We start from the raw sequence: 17070 nt of genomic DNA, 5'->3' as shown, positions 1-17070 counted from the left end.
AACGTTATGATGACTTAAAAGCAGAGATATTAGCCCGCCTTGGTGTTACTACAGCTGTCAGAGCGCAGAGAGTGCATAGCTGGAGGTACCAACCTGATCTACCCCCTAGGTCACAGATGCATGACCTTATACAGCTGGTGAGGAAGTGGTTGCAGCCGGAGACCTTGACAGGACCACAGATAGTGGAACGCATCGTCCTGGACCGGTATTTACGGGCCCTTCCTGGACCGTTACAGCGCTGGGTGAGCCATGGGGACCCCAAGACTGCGGACCAGCTTGTAGATATGGTGGAAAGGTTCACTGTTGTAGAGGATCTGCTAGGACCTTCAAGGCCTAGGAACTACCCGGCTAACAGAGTGACAAAGACCTCCTCAGTGTCGGAAGGAGGAGCTACACGTTTTCCTGGCTCAAGCAGGGGATCTAGCAATAACAGCCCCCCTAAAGAGGGTGTTGTGTCCCGGAAGGCTGGCTTAACACAGTGCTGGAAGTGCCAAGCCTGGGGGCATGTGAGGGCACAATGCCCATTGCAAGAAGAGCCAATGGAATGTGGAACTGTCCGTCGAGTATCATTTCATGCTCAAATAAATTGCACCGCACGCCCTGAGAATAAGGGGCAATTTGAATGCAGGGTTAATGTAAATGGTTTTCCTGCCCATGCTTTACTAGATTCAGGAAGCATGGTGACTCTGGTGCATACCCGGGTGGTGGGACAGGTCGATCCAATGGTACCCACCTTGCGGGTTATTTGTGTACATGGGGACACTAGGGCATATCCCTTGGTGGCTGTCTCCATTTCTACCATGTGTGGAACTATGACACATAATGTGGGGGTGGTACCCTCCCTAATGTATGATGTTATAATAGGATGTGACTTCCCATTGTTTTCAGAGTTATGGAGCTTGATGCAGCATGATTCAACTATGGTGTTAAAAGAAGTAGAAATGAATGGTGATCCACTTGTACCTATGTCAGAAGGAGATCAAGTGGAATTACCCCTGCTAGAGTTGACAAACGAGTCTGAGTTAACCTCTAAGGGGGGGGAAATATCCCCATTACAAGTTATGCTTGGGGAGGATGAAGGAGACCCCTCCACTGATACTGTTTATCCAGATTTGGAAGTGGGGAAAGGAGCTTTTGGTACATCTCAAGTACAAGACCCCACTTTAGTACATGCCCGTTAGCAGGTAACTGTAATAAATGGGGTGCCTCAAGAACCTGGGGCTGAGAACAGATATCTCTATTTTTCAATGAATGATAATTTGCTGTATCGGGTAGCCAAGGTACGCTCTGATGTAATAGAGCAGCTTTTGGTTCCCCAACCTTACAGGCGAATGGTGTTGGATATGGCCCACAATGAGGTTTTGGGAGGACACCTGGGTGCTGAAAAAACGGAGGCGCGGATTATGGACCGGTTTTACTGGCCAGGGCTTAAGGCAGATGTAAAAAAATACTGTAGTTCCTGCCCCATATGTCAGTTAACCGCTCCGGCTCCACACTTCCGAAGTCCCTTGGTGCCTCTACCCATAATCGAAGTTCCCTTTGAGCGGATTGCCATGGACTTAGTAGGCCCTCTAGTGAAATCAGCCAGGGGACACCAATACATACTAGTAGTACTAGATTATGCTACCAGATACCCAGAGGCCATCCCTTTAAGAAACCCTACTTTGAAAATCATTGCACGGGAACTGTTTCAGATGTTCTCAAGAACTGGTTTTCCTAAGGAGATCCTTACCGACCAGGGCACCCCATTTATGTCGAGGGTGATGGCAGACCTCTGCAAACTGTTTCAGATTAAGCAGTTGCGGACCTCTGTCTATCACCCCCAGACAGATGGGCTGGTCGAAAGGTTCAATAAAACCCTGAAGTCCATGCTAAAGAGGGTAGTACAACAGGACGGTAAAGATTGGGACTGTCTGCTACCTGCATTGATGTTTGCTATCAGGGAGGTTCCTCAGGCATCCACGGGCTTCTCACCATTTGAGTTAGTGTATGGTCGGAGGCCACGTGGGTTGCTTGATCTTGTCAAAGAAACCTGGGAAAGTGAGGCCACGCCTCATAAAACAGTGGTTGAACATATCTCCCAAATGAGAGACAGAATCGATAAGGTGATGCCCTTGGTCCGGGAACATCTCCAGAGTGCTCAGGAAGCACAGAGAAAAGTGTACAATCGGTCAGCAAAGGTTAGACAGTTTCAAGTGGGTGATCGAGTGGCAGTCTTAATACCTACCATGGAAAGCAAGTTCCTGGCTAAATGGCAAGGGCCATTTGAAGTGGTGGAAAAAGTGGGAGACGTAAATTACAAAGTGTACCAACCTGGGAAAAGGAAGCCATATCAGATCTACCATGTAAACTTGTTAAAACCCTGGAGAGACCGGGAACCAGCACTGGCATTGGTAGGCCTAAGCCCTGAACCCCACAAAGGGATTGAGCATGTGAAAATATCCCCCACGTTGTCAGGGGCACAGTCCCAACAGGTGAGAGAGTTCTTGCAGAGAAACAAAGAAGTGTTTTCAGAACTGCCAGGCCTTACCCACGTTATAGAACATGACATTATCACTGAGCCTGGAGTCAAAGTACGTGTCAGGCCATACCGCATTCCCGAGGCCCGCAGGAAAGCAGTTTCAGACGAGGTTAAAAAAATGTTGGAAATGGATATAATTGAGGAATCGCAGAGTGACTGGTCGAGTCCCATCGTGCTGGTCCCAAAGCCCAATGGAACTCTGCGGTTTTGCAATGACTTCAGAAAATTGAATGAGGTGTCAAAATTTGATGCTTACCCCATGCCTCGAGTAGATGAGTTGATAGAAAGGCTAGGCCCAGCCCGGTTTATTACCACTCTGGATCTGACAAAGGGGTACTGGCAGATACCTCTATCCAAAAGTGCCAGGGAGAAAACCGCGTTCTCCACTCCAGATGGTCAGTTCCAGTACAAAAAAATGCCCTTTGGTCTTCACACTGCTCCAGCCACCTTTCAGAGAGCTATGGACAGGTTGCTTCGGCCTCATCAACGTTACACCTCTGTGTATCTTGATGATATTGTGATTTTTAGTAGGGACTGGGATTCCCATCTTCCCCGGGTGCAAGCTGTGTTAGACTCACTAAGAGAGGGAGGCTTCACAGTGAACCCTGAAAAGTGTGCCATTGGGATGGAGGAGGCTAAGTACCTGGGGTACATTGTGGGTAGAGGTTTGGTAAAACCCCAACTCAATAAAGTAGAGGCGATAAAAGACTGGCCCCGCCCCATTACAAAAAGACAGGTAAGGGCATTCCTTGGCATAGTTGGGTATTACCGGCGGTTTATACCCAACTTTTCCACTCTAGCAGCACCACTGACTGATCTGACTAAGGGTCGGAAGTCAGTCATGGTGAGCTGGAACACAGATGCAGAAAAGGCCTTTCTGGAGCTAAAGGCCACTTTGTGTCAGCACCCGATATTGGTTGCTCCAGATTTTTCAAGAGAATTTGTGGTACAGACTGATGCATCAGATGTTGGGCTGGGGGCTGTCCTGTCACAAATAGTGGGTGGTGAGGAGCATCCTGTGCTGTTTCTGAGTAGGAAGTTAACAGCAGCTGAAAGAAGGTATGCTGTGGTCGAACGGGAATGTTTGGCTATCAAGTGGGCCCTTGACTCGTTACGCTACTTTTTATTAGATAGGAAATTCCGGTTAGTTTCAGACCATGCTCCTTTGACTTGGATGATGAGAAACAAGGAAACCAATGCCAGGGTGACAAGGTGGTTCCTGTCCCTACAGGAATTTTCGTTTGTGGTAGAGCACAGACCCGGGAGACTGCATCAAAATGCTGATGCCCTCTCCCGAGTCCACTGTATGGTGTCTAGTGATGCCTCCACCTCCTCCGGGTTGAGGCAAAGGGGGGGGATATGTACAGGACTCCAGGGATGGGTCCTGGACGGAAGATACATTTCCCCTATTTTTGGTTTTGGCTCCCTTTAGACAGGCAGTTGGGGAAGGAGTCCGGGGTAGTTTGCAACCCAGGGTTGCATGTTCTTTCATTTGTTAGGGCCCGGACTCTGGAATGGAACGGAAATGGTTGGGCGGGCTCTTCCATTCCACCCCAGGGCTTGTCTGGAGATAGCCTTGATAAAATTAATGCCAGTACAGCAGGGGTTAACCTATTGCAGGAAGCAATATCTGCAAGGAGCTCTGGGAAAGGAGTGTGTGATTTTCCTGAGCAGGTGTGCATTGCTGATGAGCTGTGCAGGCTGCAGACAGTGTGTGTGTGGATCAGAGCTCCTGGCTGGACTTCCCAGTGTTACAAGGAAGGTAACCCTCTTGCTAAAAAGAAAAGAAATACTGAGGTGTGTCAGAAATTGAACTGTGTTTCTTGCAAAGACTTTTAAGTTTGGGTTGCTGAAGAAAGATGGACTTTTCCCTTATGTTGAAATTGAACAATGAACTGCATAGTTTTGTTGGCTGAGTGAAGCTGCACTTTATTTTCTGTTTTTCTGGCGGATGCCTAACTTGTGTTGCAAGAATAAACAAAACTGTTGTTTTTTTCAACTTTATGGCTGCCTAAACTATGTGAAACTTGATCCCAGATCCCCTGAATATCACAACACCCAGTTGAAAACGATCTTTATCATTTACTACGATTTCGTTATCCACTCAAGCCCATTTTTCCTCACACCTGTATTTCATGTATGCATTTATACAGTAATATTGTAAAAAAAAAAAAAGTAAGCAATTTTATAAATCATGTTATTTTCAGTAAAACTCCTCTTTAAGAGTGACATCATCCGTTTCTTCCTTGGCTATTGTGTGTTAAGGGAGGGGTCATGAAAAAAGCACGTAGATGTCGTGAAGCGAAAGTACAGAACAGTACTTCACCAGTTCAACAATGGAGCCTGAGAATACAGCACACGTGTCTGCAGCACAAAGGTACACTCTATTAATTATTGAGCATATTCACTCAGTTAATGTAAGACAGGTGAGAAGATAACAATATTTATTTGAAGCTGTCTAATTTATGAAGTTTCTCTCGGGGTTTTGTAGGGCGAGGGGTTAAACATCTGCTGGTTTTAGAGGACGTTTGATAGTGCAGAAGGAATGAATGAATTGGTAGAAAACAGGTAAAGTTTTCCATGAATGCATTTTTGTGAATAAATCTCCTTAGGCAAAGTTGATCTAAAGTGTATGATTGCAGAGCCCCCATACATACTTTTGTGAACAAATCTAGTACGTATTTCAGATATAATAGTGTGATACCACTAGGGACGACTTGTGTCTTCATTGTTTCCCTTTGTTCCATCGTGCCCCCCTCTGTGCAATCTTTATCTCTACTGTCCCATTCTCTTCCCCCATTTCCCCCCTGTGCCCTCCAGAGTCCTCCAACTGTCCTCCTGTGACCCCCCCCCCCCCCCCCGCCCTCTCCTGTCACCCTGTCCTCCCTCTGTGCCTTCTTCTGTCTTTCTGTGACCTCTCTGTGCCTCCCTATCTCCCCTTGTGCCTCTTCCTGTCTACCTGTGTCCCCTCCTCTCCCCGTGCCCCCTCCTATCCTTATATGCCTTATCATGTCCTTCTGTACCCCCTCTGTGCCTCCTGTGCATCCATTGTGTTTCCGCTGTCCCTCTTTGTACCACCTGTTATCCTTTTCTGTCTCCTCTGCCCCCTTTCTGTCACCCCTGACCCCCTCTGTGTCTCCACTCCCTCAATTGTGCCACCTGTGTCCCCCTGCCTCACTTGGTGCCACCTGTGGTGCCAACTTTGCCACATTTGTGTCTTCCCTGCCTTGCTCTTCTGTCTCCTCTGTCTCCCTCTCTGTCTTTACTGCTTTTCCACATTTGTTTGAAAAACAGGAAAAGGTAAAACCAAGAGCCCAATAAAGTGTAGTATGCTCTGCAATAGGAGCTCGTTTTGCAATGCAAAGAGAAAGGTTATACTCAGACATGTGGGTTACCTCAAAGGCAACCATTGTGTAATCTCACTCATGTTTAGAAGTCGCTCTCTGTAGTACAATAAAGGGGGCGGGGGGTAACACCTTTCCATCCAGTATAGACAAAGTACAATGAAATCATGGGTAAACAGATGTGCCAACAAATATAAAATAGATTAAAACCAGTTTAAGAGAGGTACGGGTGGAGATGCAAACATTAAATTTTGGGTTTGCGAACAGCGAACACGAAATTCTGCAAATGTTCACGAACAGGCGAATCTGGCCAACCGCCATAGACTTCAATGGGCAGGCATATTATAAAATCTACAGGGACTGTTTCTGGCCACAAAAGTGATGGAAAAGTTGTTTCAAGGGGTCTAACACCTGGACTGTGGCATGCCGGAGGGGGATCCATGCCAAAAGTCCGACCACAAATTACGGAGTTGACACAGAGTCGGGTTTTAATCTCTGAAGGACAGAAGTCACATTATGCACAGTTCTGGGTGTCAGTGGGCTGTGGAGTGTCACACACAGAGAAATGCAATAGTACTATCAGAATACAGTGAAATAATAATGCATGCTACTGTGCCTGCAACTTAATGTGGTAACAGCAACAGTGTGCACAGCTATGGGTGTCAGTGGGCTGTGGAGTGTCACACACAGAGAAATGCAATAGTACTATCAGAATACAGTGAAATAATAATGCATGCTACTGTGCCTGCAACTTAATGTGGTAACAGCAACAGTGTGCACCAGTGGGGTGTGGAGTCCGGGAGGGGGTGCTAGCTGATTAGCTGCTACTGTATGTGTCTGCTGACTGTCATGGAAGGGGTCAAAGTTTAGCTTTATGATGATGTATAGGGGGTGGGTCGAATACGCCAAATGTTTGCAGTTCGCCGAAAACGCGATCAGCGGAAATTCGCTGGGAACTGTGCGCCGGCGAACAGTTAGGGCCATCTCTAGTGGTCTTACCTCTCACAGATGACACTAAACGTATGCTTGCTAAATATTTTTATTGACGTAAAATCCAAATGCGACACTTCACAGAAAAAAAACACTTCCTCATGCAAAAGAAGGAGTATCTGTATCATGGTGTCAGAAAACTCATTGCAATAATAAAAAGTTTTAGCAAAAACACTTATAGTGTCGTCACTGTTTTTCTCTAATTTATCCTTGTTGGGGTCTCTCTTTACCCATTGTTTCCTATATTTTATTACCCACCTCCAAGACAGTCCCACGTCACACCGAATACACAGTGGTCTCTGTCTTGATTGGAAAAAAATTCTTTTTATACCTCGTGCACCATCAATTTGCATTGGTCAGCCCCTGCAGTATAACAGCAGAGTTGGGAGGAGACATCTTGTCTGTAAAGACGGTAGTAGGCATAAGTTCATTTTTTTTTTTTTCAAAGTCATTTTCACATTAAAATTTAAATCTTCACCTAATGTAATTTTTTTCTCAAAAATATGATGGATTTTCACTAAAATAAAAACTTTTTCACACCGTGTTTTTTTTTTTATCCTGCCTATTGATTTCAAACACATTTTTTTTTCAAATAAGCATTTTCGCATGCCCATATTTTTTTGTGAATATTGTCATTTCTGTGAAAAAAACTTCTCATGCTTATTTACAATACATTTGGTGAACATTTGTTTTTGCATGCTCATATATTTTTGTGCAAAGTCTCAATCATGTGAAAAGGTGGTTTCCATGGCTGTATGTTTTCTCATATATGTGAAAATATGAACTTTCTGTGAAAAGAAAATAGTCATATTTGCTCTTCACTAGTAGGGAAAGCTGAGCTGACAGGCAGGGACAGATAAGAGATTGTGGACTAGTGAAGCTAATATAGGCGTACGTTAAAAAAGGGCGCCGGGAAAAAAGGGAGCAGGGTTTTAAACGATAAACATGAATAACGTTTAAAAAAAAATGGTGCTATATTTAGTTTAAAAATAATGTTTTATAAAGTTATAAATCATTAAATAATGTGTATGAAATCGGGAATTGTAAAAACGTTAATCTTCCCTGTTTAAAAAATGAAATGTATAATAACGTTTTATAAAAGATTAATAAGAATGTTACTAAAACTTTACTTAACCCTACTCTCACACAGAACCCTCCCTGTACCTACCCCTAACCCCTAGACCCCCCTGGTGGTGCCTAAATCTAAGACCCCCCTGGTGGTGCCTAAATCTAAGACCCCCCTGGTGGTGCCTAAACCTAATACCCCACCGGTGGTGCCTAAACCTAAGACCCCCCTGGTGGTGCCTAAACCTAAGACCCCCCTGGTGGTGCCTAAACCTAAGACCCCCCTGGTGGTGCCTAAACCTAAGACCCCCCTGGTGGTGTCTAAACCTAAGACCCCCCTGGTGGTGCCTAGTAGAGTTGGGCCGAACCTCCGATTTTAGGTTCGCGAACCGGGTTCGCGAACTTTCGCGGAACGTTTGGTTCGGGTTAAAGTCCGCGAACCGCAATAGACTTCAATGGGGATGCGAACTGTGATGGAAGTGATGGAAACGATGTTTCATGGGGTCTAACACCTGGAGGGGGCATGGCGGAGTGGGATACACGCCAAAAGTCCCCGGGAAAAATCTGGATTTGACGCAAAGCAGCGTTTTAAGGGCAGAAATCACATTGAATGCTAAATGACAGGCCTAAAGTGCTTTAAAACATCTTGCATGTGTATGCATCAATCAGGTAGTGTAATTAAAGTACTGCTTCACACTGACACACCAAACTCACCGTGTAACACACCGCAAACAGCTGTTTGTGTAGTGACGGCCGTGCTGGACTGGTGCGCACCATGGCGAGAGTGCAGGTTTTGGTGGCTTTACAGCCCATATGGTCGCCTGGCTGATGTAGCTGAACAGAACAGTGACTGTCCAGCTGATCAAATTTGGTCTGACCACAATGAAGCAACGACCTTATTATCTTTTGTGTGCCCCCCGAGACACTCATCTAGGCGCCGGTCATTGCTTCATTGTGATACGCAAGCCCCTAAAAAATTCAGCAATCCGCCTGGAGTCCCGGACCCTGTTGGTGGTGGCGGAGAAGGTAGTCAAGCGGCCTGCAGGCAGACATGCTGTGTGGAGGGACTGGGAGCGACTTAGTCTTCTTGGGGCAGGCCAGGCAGCCAGTCACACGGCGTGCAGGCAGAGATGCTGTGTGTGCGGGGACTGACTTAGTCTTGGGGCGGGCAGCAGCCCTCCGGGATCCATGCCTCATTCATTTTGATAAAGGTGAGGTACTTAACACTTTTGTGACTTAGGCGACTTCTCTTCTCTGTGACAATGCCTCCAGCTGCGCTGAAGGTCCTTTCTGACAGGACGCTTGCGGCAGGGCAGGAGAGAAGTTGGATGGCAAATTGGGACAGCTCTGGCCACAGGTCAAGCCTGCGCACCCAGTAGTTCAAGGGTTCCTCATCGCTGTTCACAGCAGTGTCTACATCCACACTTAAGGCCAGGTAGTCGGCTACCTGCCGTTCCAGGCGTTGGTGGAGGGTGGATCCGGAAGGGCTACGGCGAGGCGTTGGACTAAAGAACGTCCGCATGTCTGACATCACCATGAGATCGCTGGAGCGTCCTGTCTTTGACTGCGTGGACACGGGAGGAGGATTAGTGGCAGTGGTACCTTGCTGGCGTTGTGCCGTCACATCACCCTTAAAGGCATTGTAAAGCATAGTTGACAGCTGGTTCTGCATGTGCTGCATCCTTTCCACCTTCAGGTGAGTTGGTAACAGGTCCGCCACTTTGTGCCTGTACCGAGGGTCTAGTAGTGTGGCCACCCAGTACAGCTCATTCCCCTTGAGGTTTTTTATACGGGGGTCCCTCAACAGGCAGGACAGCATAAAAGACGACATCTGCACAAAGTCGGATCCAGTACCCTCCATCTCCTCTTGCTCTTCCTCAGTGACGTCACGTAAGTCAACCTCCTCCCCCCCAGCCGCGAACAATACCACGGGAAGGTTGAGCAGCACAAGCCCCCTGCGACGCCTGCTGCGGGTGTTCTCCTGCCGCCGTCCCCTCCTCCTCCCCCAAAGAAACACCTTGCTCATCATCCTCTGAGTCTGACTCGTCTTCTGCACACGACTTCTCTTCTTCCTCCTCCTCCCCCCTCTGTGCTGCCGCAGGTGTTGAGGAAACAGCTGGGTCTGATGAAAATTGGTCCCATGCCTGTTCCTGCCATAACGGTTCCTGGTCACGCTCATTCGCAGCTTCATCCGCCACTCTACGCACAGCACGCTCCAAGAAGTAAGCGTAGGGAATTAAGTCGCTGATGGTGCCCTTACTGCGGCTCACCAGGTTGGTCACCTCCTCAAACGGCCGCATGAGCCTGCATGCATTTTTCATCAGTGTCCAGTTGTCGGGCCAGAACATCCCCATCTTCCCAGACTGTTTCATTCTACTGTAGTTGTAGAGGTACTGGGTGACGGCTTTCTTCTGTTCTAGCAGGCGGGAGAACATGAGCAGGGTAAAATTCCAGCGAGTCGGGCTATCGCAAATGAGGCGTCTCACCGGCATGTTGTTTTTCCGCTGAATTTCCGCAAAGCGTGCCATGGCTGTGTAAGACCGCCTCAAATGCCCACAGAACTTCCTGGCCTGCTTCAGGACATCCGCTAAGCCAGGGTACTTTGCCACAAATCTTTGAACAACTAGATGACATGTGCCATGCAGTGTATGTGTGTCAGCTTCCCCATATGCAAAGCGGCAAGCAGATTGCTGCCGTTGTCGCACACCACGGTGCCTATCTCCAGGTGGTGCGGGGTCAGCCACTCATCCACCTGTTTCTTAAGAGCAGCCAGGAGAGCTGCTCCAGTGTGACTCTCCGCTTTGAGACAAGACATGTCTAAGATGGCGTGACACCGTCGTACCTGGCATGCAGCATAGGCCCTGCGGAGCTGGGGCTGTGTAGCTGGAGAGGAGAACTGCCACTCAGCCAAGGAGGAGGAGGACAGCGAAGAGCATGTAGCAGGAGGAGAGGAGGTGGCAGGAGGCCTGCCTGCAAGCCGTGGAGGTGTCACAATTTGGTCCGCTGCGCCCTGCTTGCCATCGTTCACCACCAGGTTAACCCAATGGGCTGTGTACGTAATGTAGCGGCCCTGCCCGTGCTTGGCAGACCAGGCATCCGTGGTCAGGTGTACCCTTGACCCAACGCTCTTCGCAAGAGATGACACCACTTGCCTCTCAACTTCACGGTGCAGTTGGGGTATGGCCTTTCTCGAAAAATAAGTGCGGCCTGGCATCTTCCACTGCAGTGTTCCGATGGCCACAAATTTACGGAAGGCCTCAGAGTCCACCAGCCGGTATGGTAACAGCTGGCCAGCTAACAGTTCAGCCACGCCAGCTGTCAGACGCCGGGCAAGGGGGTGACTGGCCGAAATTGGCTTCTTCCGCTCAAACATTTCCTTCACGGACACCTGACTGCTGCTGTGGGCAGAGGAGCAGGAAGCGCTCAAGGGCAGAGGCGGAGTGGAGTAGGGTGCCTGTGAAGGTGGAAGGGAGAAAGCGGCAGAAGCAGATGATGCACCTGAAGGAGGAAGAGGAGAAGGAGGGTGACTTTTTTCTTTTGTGTGCTCCTGCTGCTTATGCTCAGGTGGCCATCCCATTGCTGTTTGTGCCTTTTCTCCAGGTGCCTTCGTAAGGCACTTGTCCCTACGTGAGTGTTGGCCTTTCCACGGCTCAATTTTTGTTGGCAAAGCGAACAGATGGCTTTGGTTCGATCTGAGGCACACACATTAAAAAATGTCTGGGATGTGGGCACTATGGGGACCTCAGCAGCTGATGCTGAAGGGCAAGTTGGCTGGCTGTACATAGGTGGCGATACATGGTGCCGGACACTGCCACCAGCTGTTTCTGACGAAGAGCTGCCCCAGCTTCTTTCAGCAACTTCTCTCCTCCTACTACTCTCTGACTCCCCCTCTGAACTGTCCCCCTCTTCATCTCCTCTATTGGGAACATACAGAGGATCCCTATCATCGTCATCATCGTAATCATCCTGCCCAGCTTCGCTTGCCTCAGACAAATCCAAACATGCACCATCAGTAGGTCCTTCATCCTCCTTACATGTTACATCCATAGTGTTGCCGCGTAACTCAGACATATGAGCTGGTGAAAATTCATCTGGCTGTAACAACAATGGCTGTGCATCAGTGATTTCAACACTAAATAATTCTTGCGAAGTGTCAAATGCAGCGGAAGTGGTGCTAGTAGTAGTGCTGGTGGCTGAGCAAGATGAGGTGTTCTGTGTCGCTAAATACTCAACCACGTCCTGACAATCTTGGGAGGTGATGGGACGTGCCTTCTTCCGAGCACTGTACTGTGGGCCAGATCCACACAAAATTACATTTACACGACCTCGCGCAGACCTGCCAGGTGGCCTTCCTCTGGCTCTGGCACTACCTCTTCCTCTACCTGTTTTGTCCATATCGGGTATGCACGGAGTGGTATATCACACTGCGTGCACTCACGTAGGTAGGTGGGTTCACTTAACTGCACAGGTATGCGCAGTGGTGCTCACCGCCAGGTCGTGATCACGCTTACGCGTGGATTCACGACCATTTTGACGCATTCCGCCTCGGACACGAAAATCCGTGAATAGATTTTCAACCACGAAAATCTACTTCGGCTTCGCGTGAATGCGAACAGAAATCCGCATTCACGCTCGTGAAACCCGGCGCTGAAGTCGTGGTTTGCGGAAATGCGTCAAACTATGCGGAAGTGACACATTGCAGGCCAATCAGAGTGCCCCAGCCAGACCCTAGCAACCAATCACAGGAGGGGAGCTATGCCCTCCCCTCCTGAATATAAAGCGGCGGCCATGATGGAAAAGCTCTGTCCTTGCTAGACTGTGGTGCTGAGAGGATTATCTCCAGGCCATTGTTGTTTGAGCAAGTGCATTTATTGTGTTAAAAACAAAGCGTTTTTTTTTCTAACACTGCTCTTATACTGTACACAGTTAGCTAGTCAGTGAGTGATTGCTGTAGTTAGTTGTAGTCAGTGTAGTGTAGTGGGAGTGTGGGAGTCTAGTGATTATTTAACTGTGTGTAGTGCAGGCAGGTTCAGTGCTGCAGTGTAGTCAGTGTAGTGGGAGTGGGGATTATCTGTGTGTAGTGCAGGCAGGCAGGTTAGTGCAACTGCAGTGTTCACTTGTATATTCCAGTGACAGTTATACACTTGTACTATTTGCAGGCAGCCAGTCACACCGCCGGCGCCGCCACTCTCTGCCAGCGCTGTTCATTCATTCTGTCAGTGACCTTGTGCCGTGCCCAGTGCCCACTGCTCGCTCGCTGGCATATGAGCATCTCATTACACAGTGTGACATCCTTGTGTGCCCACTGCATCCTTCAGTGACCTAGTTGTATATCCAGTGCCCACTGCTGTGCCCACTGCATCCTTCAGTGACCTTGTACTGTGCCCACTGCATCCTTCAGTGACCTAGTTGTATATCCAGTGCCCACTGCTGTGCCCACTGCATCCTTCACTGACCTTGTACTGTGCCCACTGCATCCTTCAGTGACCTTGTACTGTGCCCACTGCATCCTTCAGTGACCTAGTTGTATATCCAGTGCCCACTGCTGTGCCCACTGCATCCTTCAGTGACCTTGTACTGTGCCCACTGCATCCTTCAGTGACCTAGTTGTATATCCAGTGCCCACTGCTGTGCCCACTGCATCCTTCACTGACCTTGTACTGTGCCCACTGCATCCTTCAGTGACCTTGTACTGTGCCCGCTGCATCCTTCAGTGACCTAGTTGTATATCCAGTGCCCACTGCTGTGCCCACTGCATCCTTCAGTGACCTTGTACTGTGCCCACTGCATCCTTCAGTGACCTAGTTGTATATCCAGTGCCCACTGCTGTGCCCACTGCATCCTTCACTGATCTTGTACTGTGCCCACTGCATCCTTCAGTGACCTAGTTGTATATCCAGTGCCCACTGCTGTGACCACTGCATCCTTCAGTGACCTTTTACTGTGCCCACTGCATCCTTCAGTGACCTAGTTGTATATCCAGTGCCCACTGCTGTGCCCACTGCATCCTTCAGTGACCTTGTACTGTGCCCACTGCATCCTTCAGTGACCTAGGTGTATATCCAGTGCCCACTGCTATGCCCACTGCATCCTTCAGTGACCTTGTACTGTGCCCACTGCATCCTTCAGTGACCTTGTACTGTGCCCACTGCATCCTTCAGTGACCTAGTTGTATATCCAGTGCCCACTGCTGTGCCCACTGCATCCTTCAGTGACCTTGTGCTGTGCCCACTGCATCCTTCAGTGACCTAGATGTATATCCAGTGCCCACTGCTGTGCCCACTGCATCCTTCAGTGACCTTGTACTGTGCCCACTGCATCCTTCAGTGACCTTGTACTGTGCCCACTGCATCCTTCAGTGCCGTTGAACTGTGCCCACTGCATCCTTCAGTGACCTTGTACTGTGCCCACTGCATCCAGTGATTCATTACTAGCAACATGTCTGGCAGGGTTTCGCAGGGTAAGAGGAAAGGGAGTTCAATTGCCTCAGCCACTTCTGGGACTGCTCCACGTCCAGGGAGAGGACGCCCAGCTGTACGTGGTCGTGATGCAGCAGAAAGGGGGGCAGCAAAGCCTGGGCCGAGTCAGCGGACGCCATTGTCCAAATATTTTAAAGTTTCTGGTCCCCGTGTGGTGGTTGAGCAAATGGAACCTGACGTACTCATGGACATCATGACTTCCTCCCAGACCTCTACTGTGAGCACCACTCCAAGCAGCAGCAGCAGCAGCAGCCAACGTCCCACGCTTGTTGTGACATCCACCCCAGCACCCACTGGTCAGCAGCCCTCCCAGGATGACAGCGTTCTGTCCCTCAGTCCGGCTTCTGGGAACCTGCTGATGCAAGAAGCTCAGGACTTACTGGGGACTGATGTGGCAGAGATTGAGATCGGGCCACAATCACAAGCGTTGTTGAGTTCTGGTGATGAAGAAGAAGGGGCTGTGTCTGGGGATGTAGGGACAGAAGAGGAGGCGGTGGAGTCAGAGGAAGAGCTGGATTATGAAGATGCTGCTGATGATGACGACGTTGTGGACCCTAACTATGTGCAGCCTGCTGAGTCCGTGGAAGAATGGTCAGAGGCAGAGCAGGATGACGAGTCACCTCGGCCTAGGCAAGGATATCGCCATATGTCAGGCAGGGGCAGGGGCATCGGCAGCAGTGGGCGTGGAGGAAGTAGACAGGACACTGCTTCAGCCGGCACCACCACCATGCAACCCCCGGCAACTACTACCACACATTGTTCCGCTGCACCCTCTGCTAGTGGGGGCCGCAGTAAATTAAAGTCACCAGTGTGGGATTGCTTTGAGGAATGTACTGATGACAAAAGGTATGCGGTGTGCAGGTTATGCAGCAAAAGATTGAGCCGTGGGAAAAGTCTGAGCAAGATGGGTACCTCATCCCTCCAGGGCCACCTGAGAAGCCGCCACTGCCGCGAGTATGCGGACTTTAAGAGGAAGCAGGCACTGCTGGCAGGGGTTCCTGAGAGCAGAAGGCCCACCAGCGCAGCAGCATCATCCCTCCCTCAGGGTCGTGAATCCCCCACAGCAGCAGCAGTAGTAGCACGCAAGCGCTCTTCCACCTCGGCTACTCAGGACACAGACATTGAGGCTGGCAGCCAGTGCTCGTCTCTCTCCTCTGTCTCCCCTGCATCCCAGCGTCGTCAGACCCTGCTGACCAAGCCTCTGCCTCCAAGCCACAGGCGGATCCGCAAACTAAATGGCTTGCTGGCCCGGTCCATGGCATCACAGCTGCTTCCCTACTCCCTGGTGCAGGAGGGGAGCGCCATGCGGACGCTGCTCCAATTTGGCATCCCCGAGTGGCAAGTCCCCAGTCGCCACTATTTCAGCAGGAGCGCGATCCCAGCACTCCACAAGTTTGCGGTGGAAAACGTGGCCCGTTCCCTGGACTACTCTGTGGGCAAGCGGGTCCATGTGACCATGGACTCGTGGAGTAGCAGATGTGGGACAGGTCGCTACCTGTCCTTTACGGCCCACTGGGTGACACTGATGGAAGGGAGGGAGGACAAGAGCGCATCAGCCCAGCTAGTGGTGCCACCACGCGGGATCAGGGGGGATGCAGAAGGGTCCTGTCACGACACTCCCTCTGCACCCGGAAAGCAAGCCCGCCTCGGCAGCAGCAGCGCCAAGCCTCGGCACTGCCAAGCACTTTTAAAATTGGTGACCCTGGGGAAGGAGAGGCTTACAGCCACCAACGTCCTGGCCGCCCTCAGGAAGCAGGAGGTGGCTGACCCCCAGAGGCCTGGAAGTGGGGTATGTGGCAGCCGATAACGGGGCAAACCTGGTGGCAGCAGTGCAGCAGGGAAACCTCCAGCACATCCCCTGCTTGGCCCACGTGCTCAATCTTGTGGTGCAGCGCTTCTTGCGCACCTACCAGGGGATGAGCGAGCTGCTGCAGGATGCCCGGGCGGTGGTACGCTTTTTCCGCCTGTCAGCCACTGCCTCTGCACTCTTGTCCACCTTACAGCAGCAGTATGGAAGGCCACAACACCGGATGATCATCGACATGCCAGTTCGCTGGAATTCGACTCTGGCCATGTTGGAGCGGCTGTGTCAGCACAGGCTGGCTCTTAGGGCCTACATGCTAGACCCAAGTGTCCCCAGCAACCAGCAAGTCCCCATGATTACTGCCACTCAGTGGACACTGATGCAGCAAGTATGCCTGGTGCTGAGTCCCTTCCTGGAGGCAACCAAGATGGTCAGTGAGGAGCGGGCCTCTGTGTGCCAGTGGGTGCCCTTGGTTTGTCTACTGGAGCAGGCAATGGACAATTTAATTGAGCGTGGGGATGAAGCCCTGAGGCAGTTGGAAGAACAGGAGCAGATGGCAGCACAGTCCAGCTCAGAGGAGGGCTCACAGCAGGTAGTGGAAGAGTTGGAGGTCCCTAACCTGAATGAGGAGGAGGAGCAGAGTGCAGCAGGCGTTGTACGTGGATGGCGGTTTGAGGAGGACAACGACATGGCACAGGAAGAGGACAGGCATGCGTTATGGGACAATGGCGAGGACGAGGAAGATCTTGCTGGCAGGGCCCACTTGTTTCCCATGGCTGTGCACATGTTGCGCTGCCTTCGCAGGGACCCCCGGGTGATCCAGATGCGTTCAAGGGAGGACATCTGGATTACCTTGATGCTTGATCC

General features: G+C 50.2%; 1 protein-coding gene across 1 annotated transcript in view; it reads left to right on the top strand.

Annotated features, from left to right (window-relative positions):
• Positions 1 to 4129: 4129 nt before the first annotated feature.
• Positions 4130 to 17070, top strand: part of LOC137524283 (uncharacterized) — a 44613-nt gene continuing 31672 nt past the window's right edge. Inside the window, exons 1-2 of the mRNA XM_068243961.1 lie at positions 4130 to 4318; positions 4729 to 4898. Coding sequence (XP_068100062.1) covers positions 4858 to 4898 — 41 coding nt within the window. The 5' untranslated portion in view covers positions 4130 to 4318; positions 4729 to 4857. The remainder of the gene's footprint in view (positions 4319 to 4728; positions 4899 to 17070) is intronic.

This window comes from Hyperolius riggenbachi, chromosome 7 (genome assembly GCF_040937935.1).
Source record: "Hyperolius riggenbachi isolate aHypRig1 chromosome 7, aHypRig1.pri, whole genome shotgun sequence".
Taxonomy (NCBI): Eukaryota; Metazoa; Chordata; class Amphibia; order Anura; family Hyperoliidae; genus Hyperolius; species Hyperolius riggenbachi.
The sequence above is the reverse complement of the archived record's forward strand: the minus strand, read 5'-3'. Positions and strand labels throughout refer to the sequence as shown.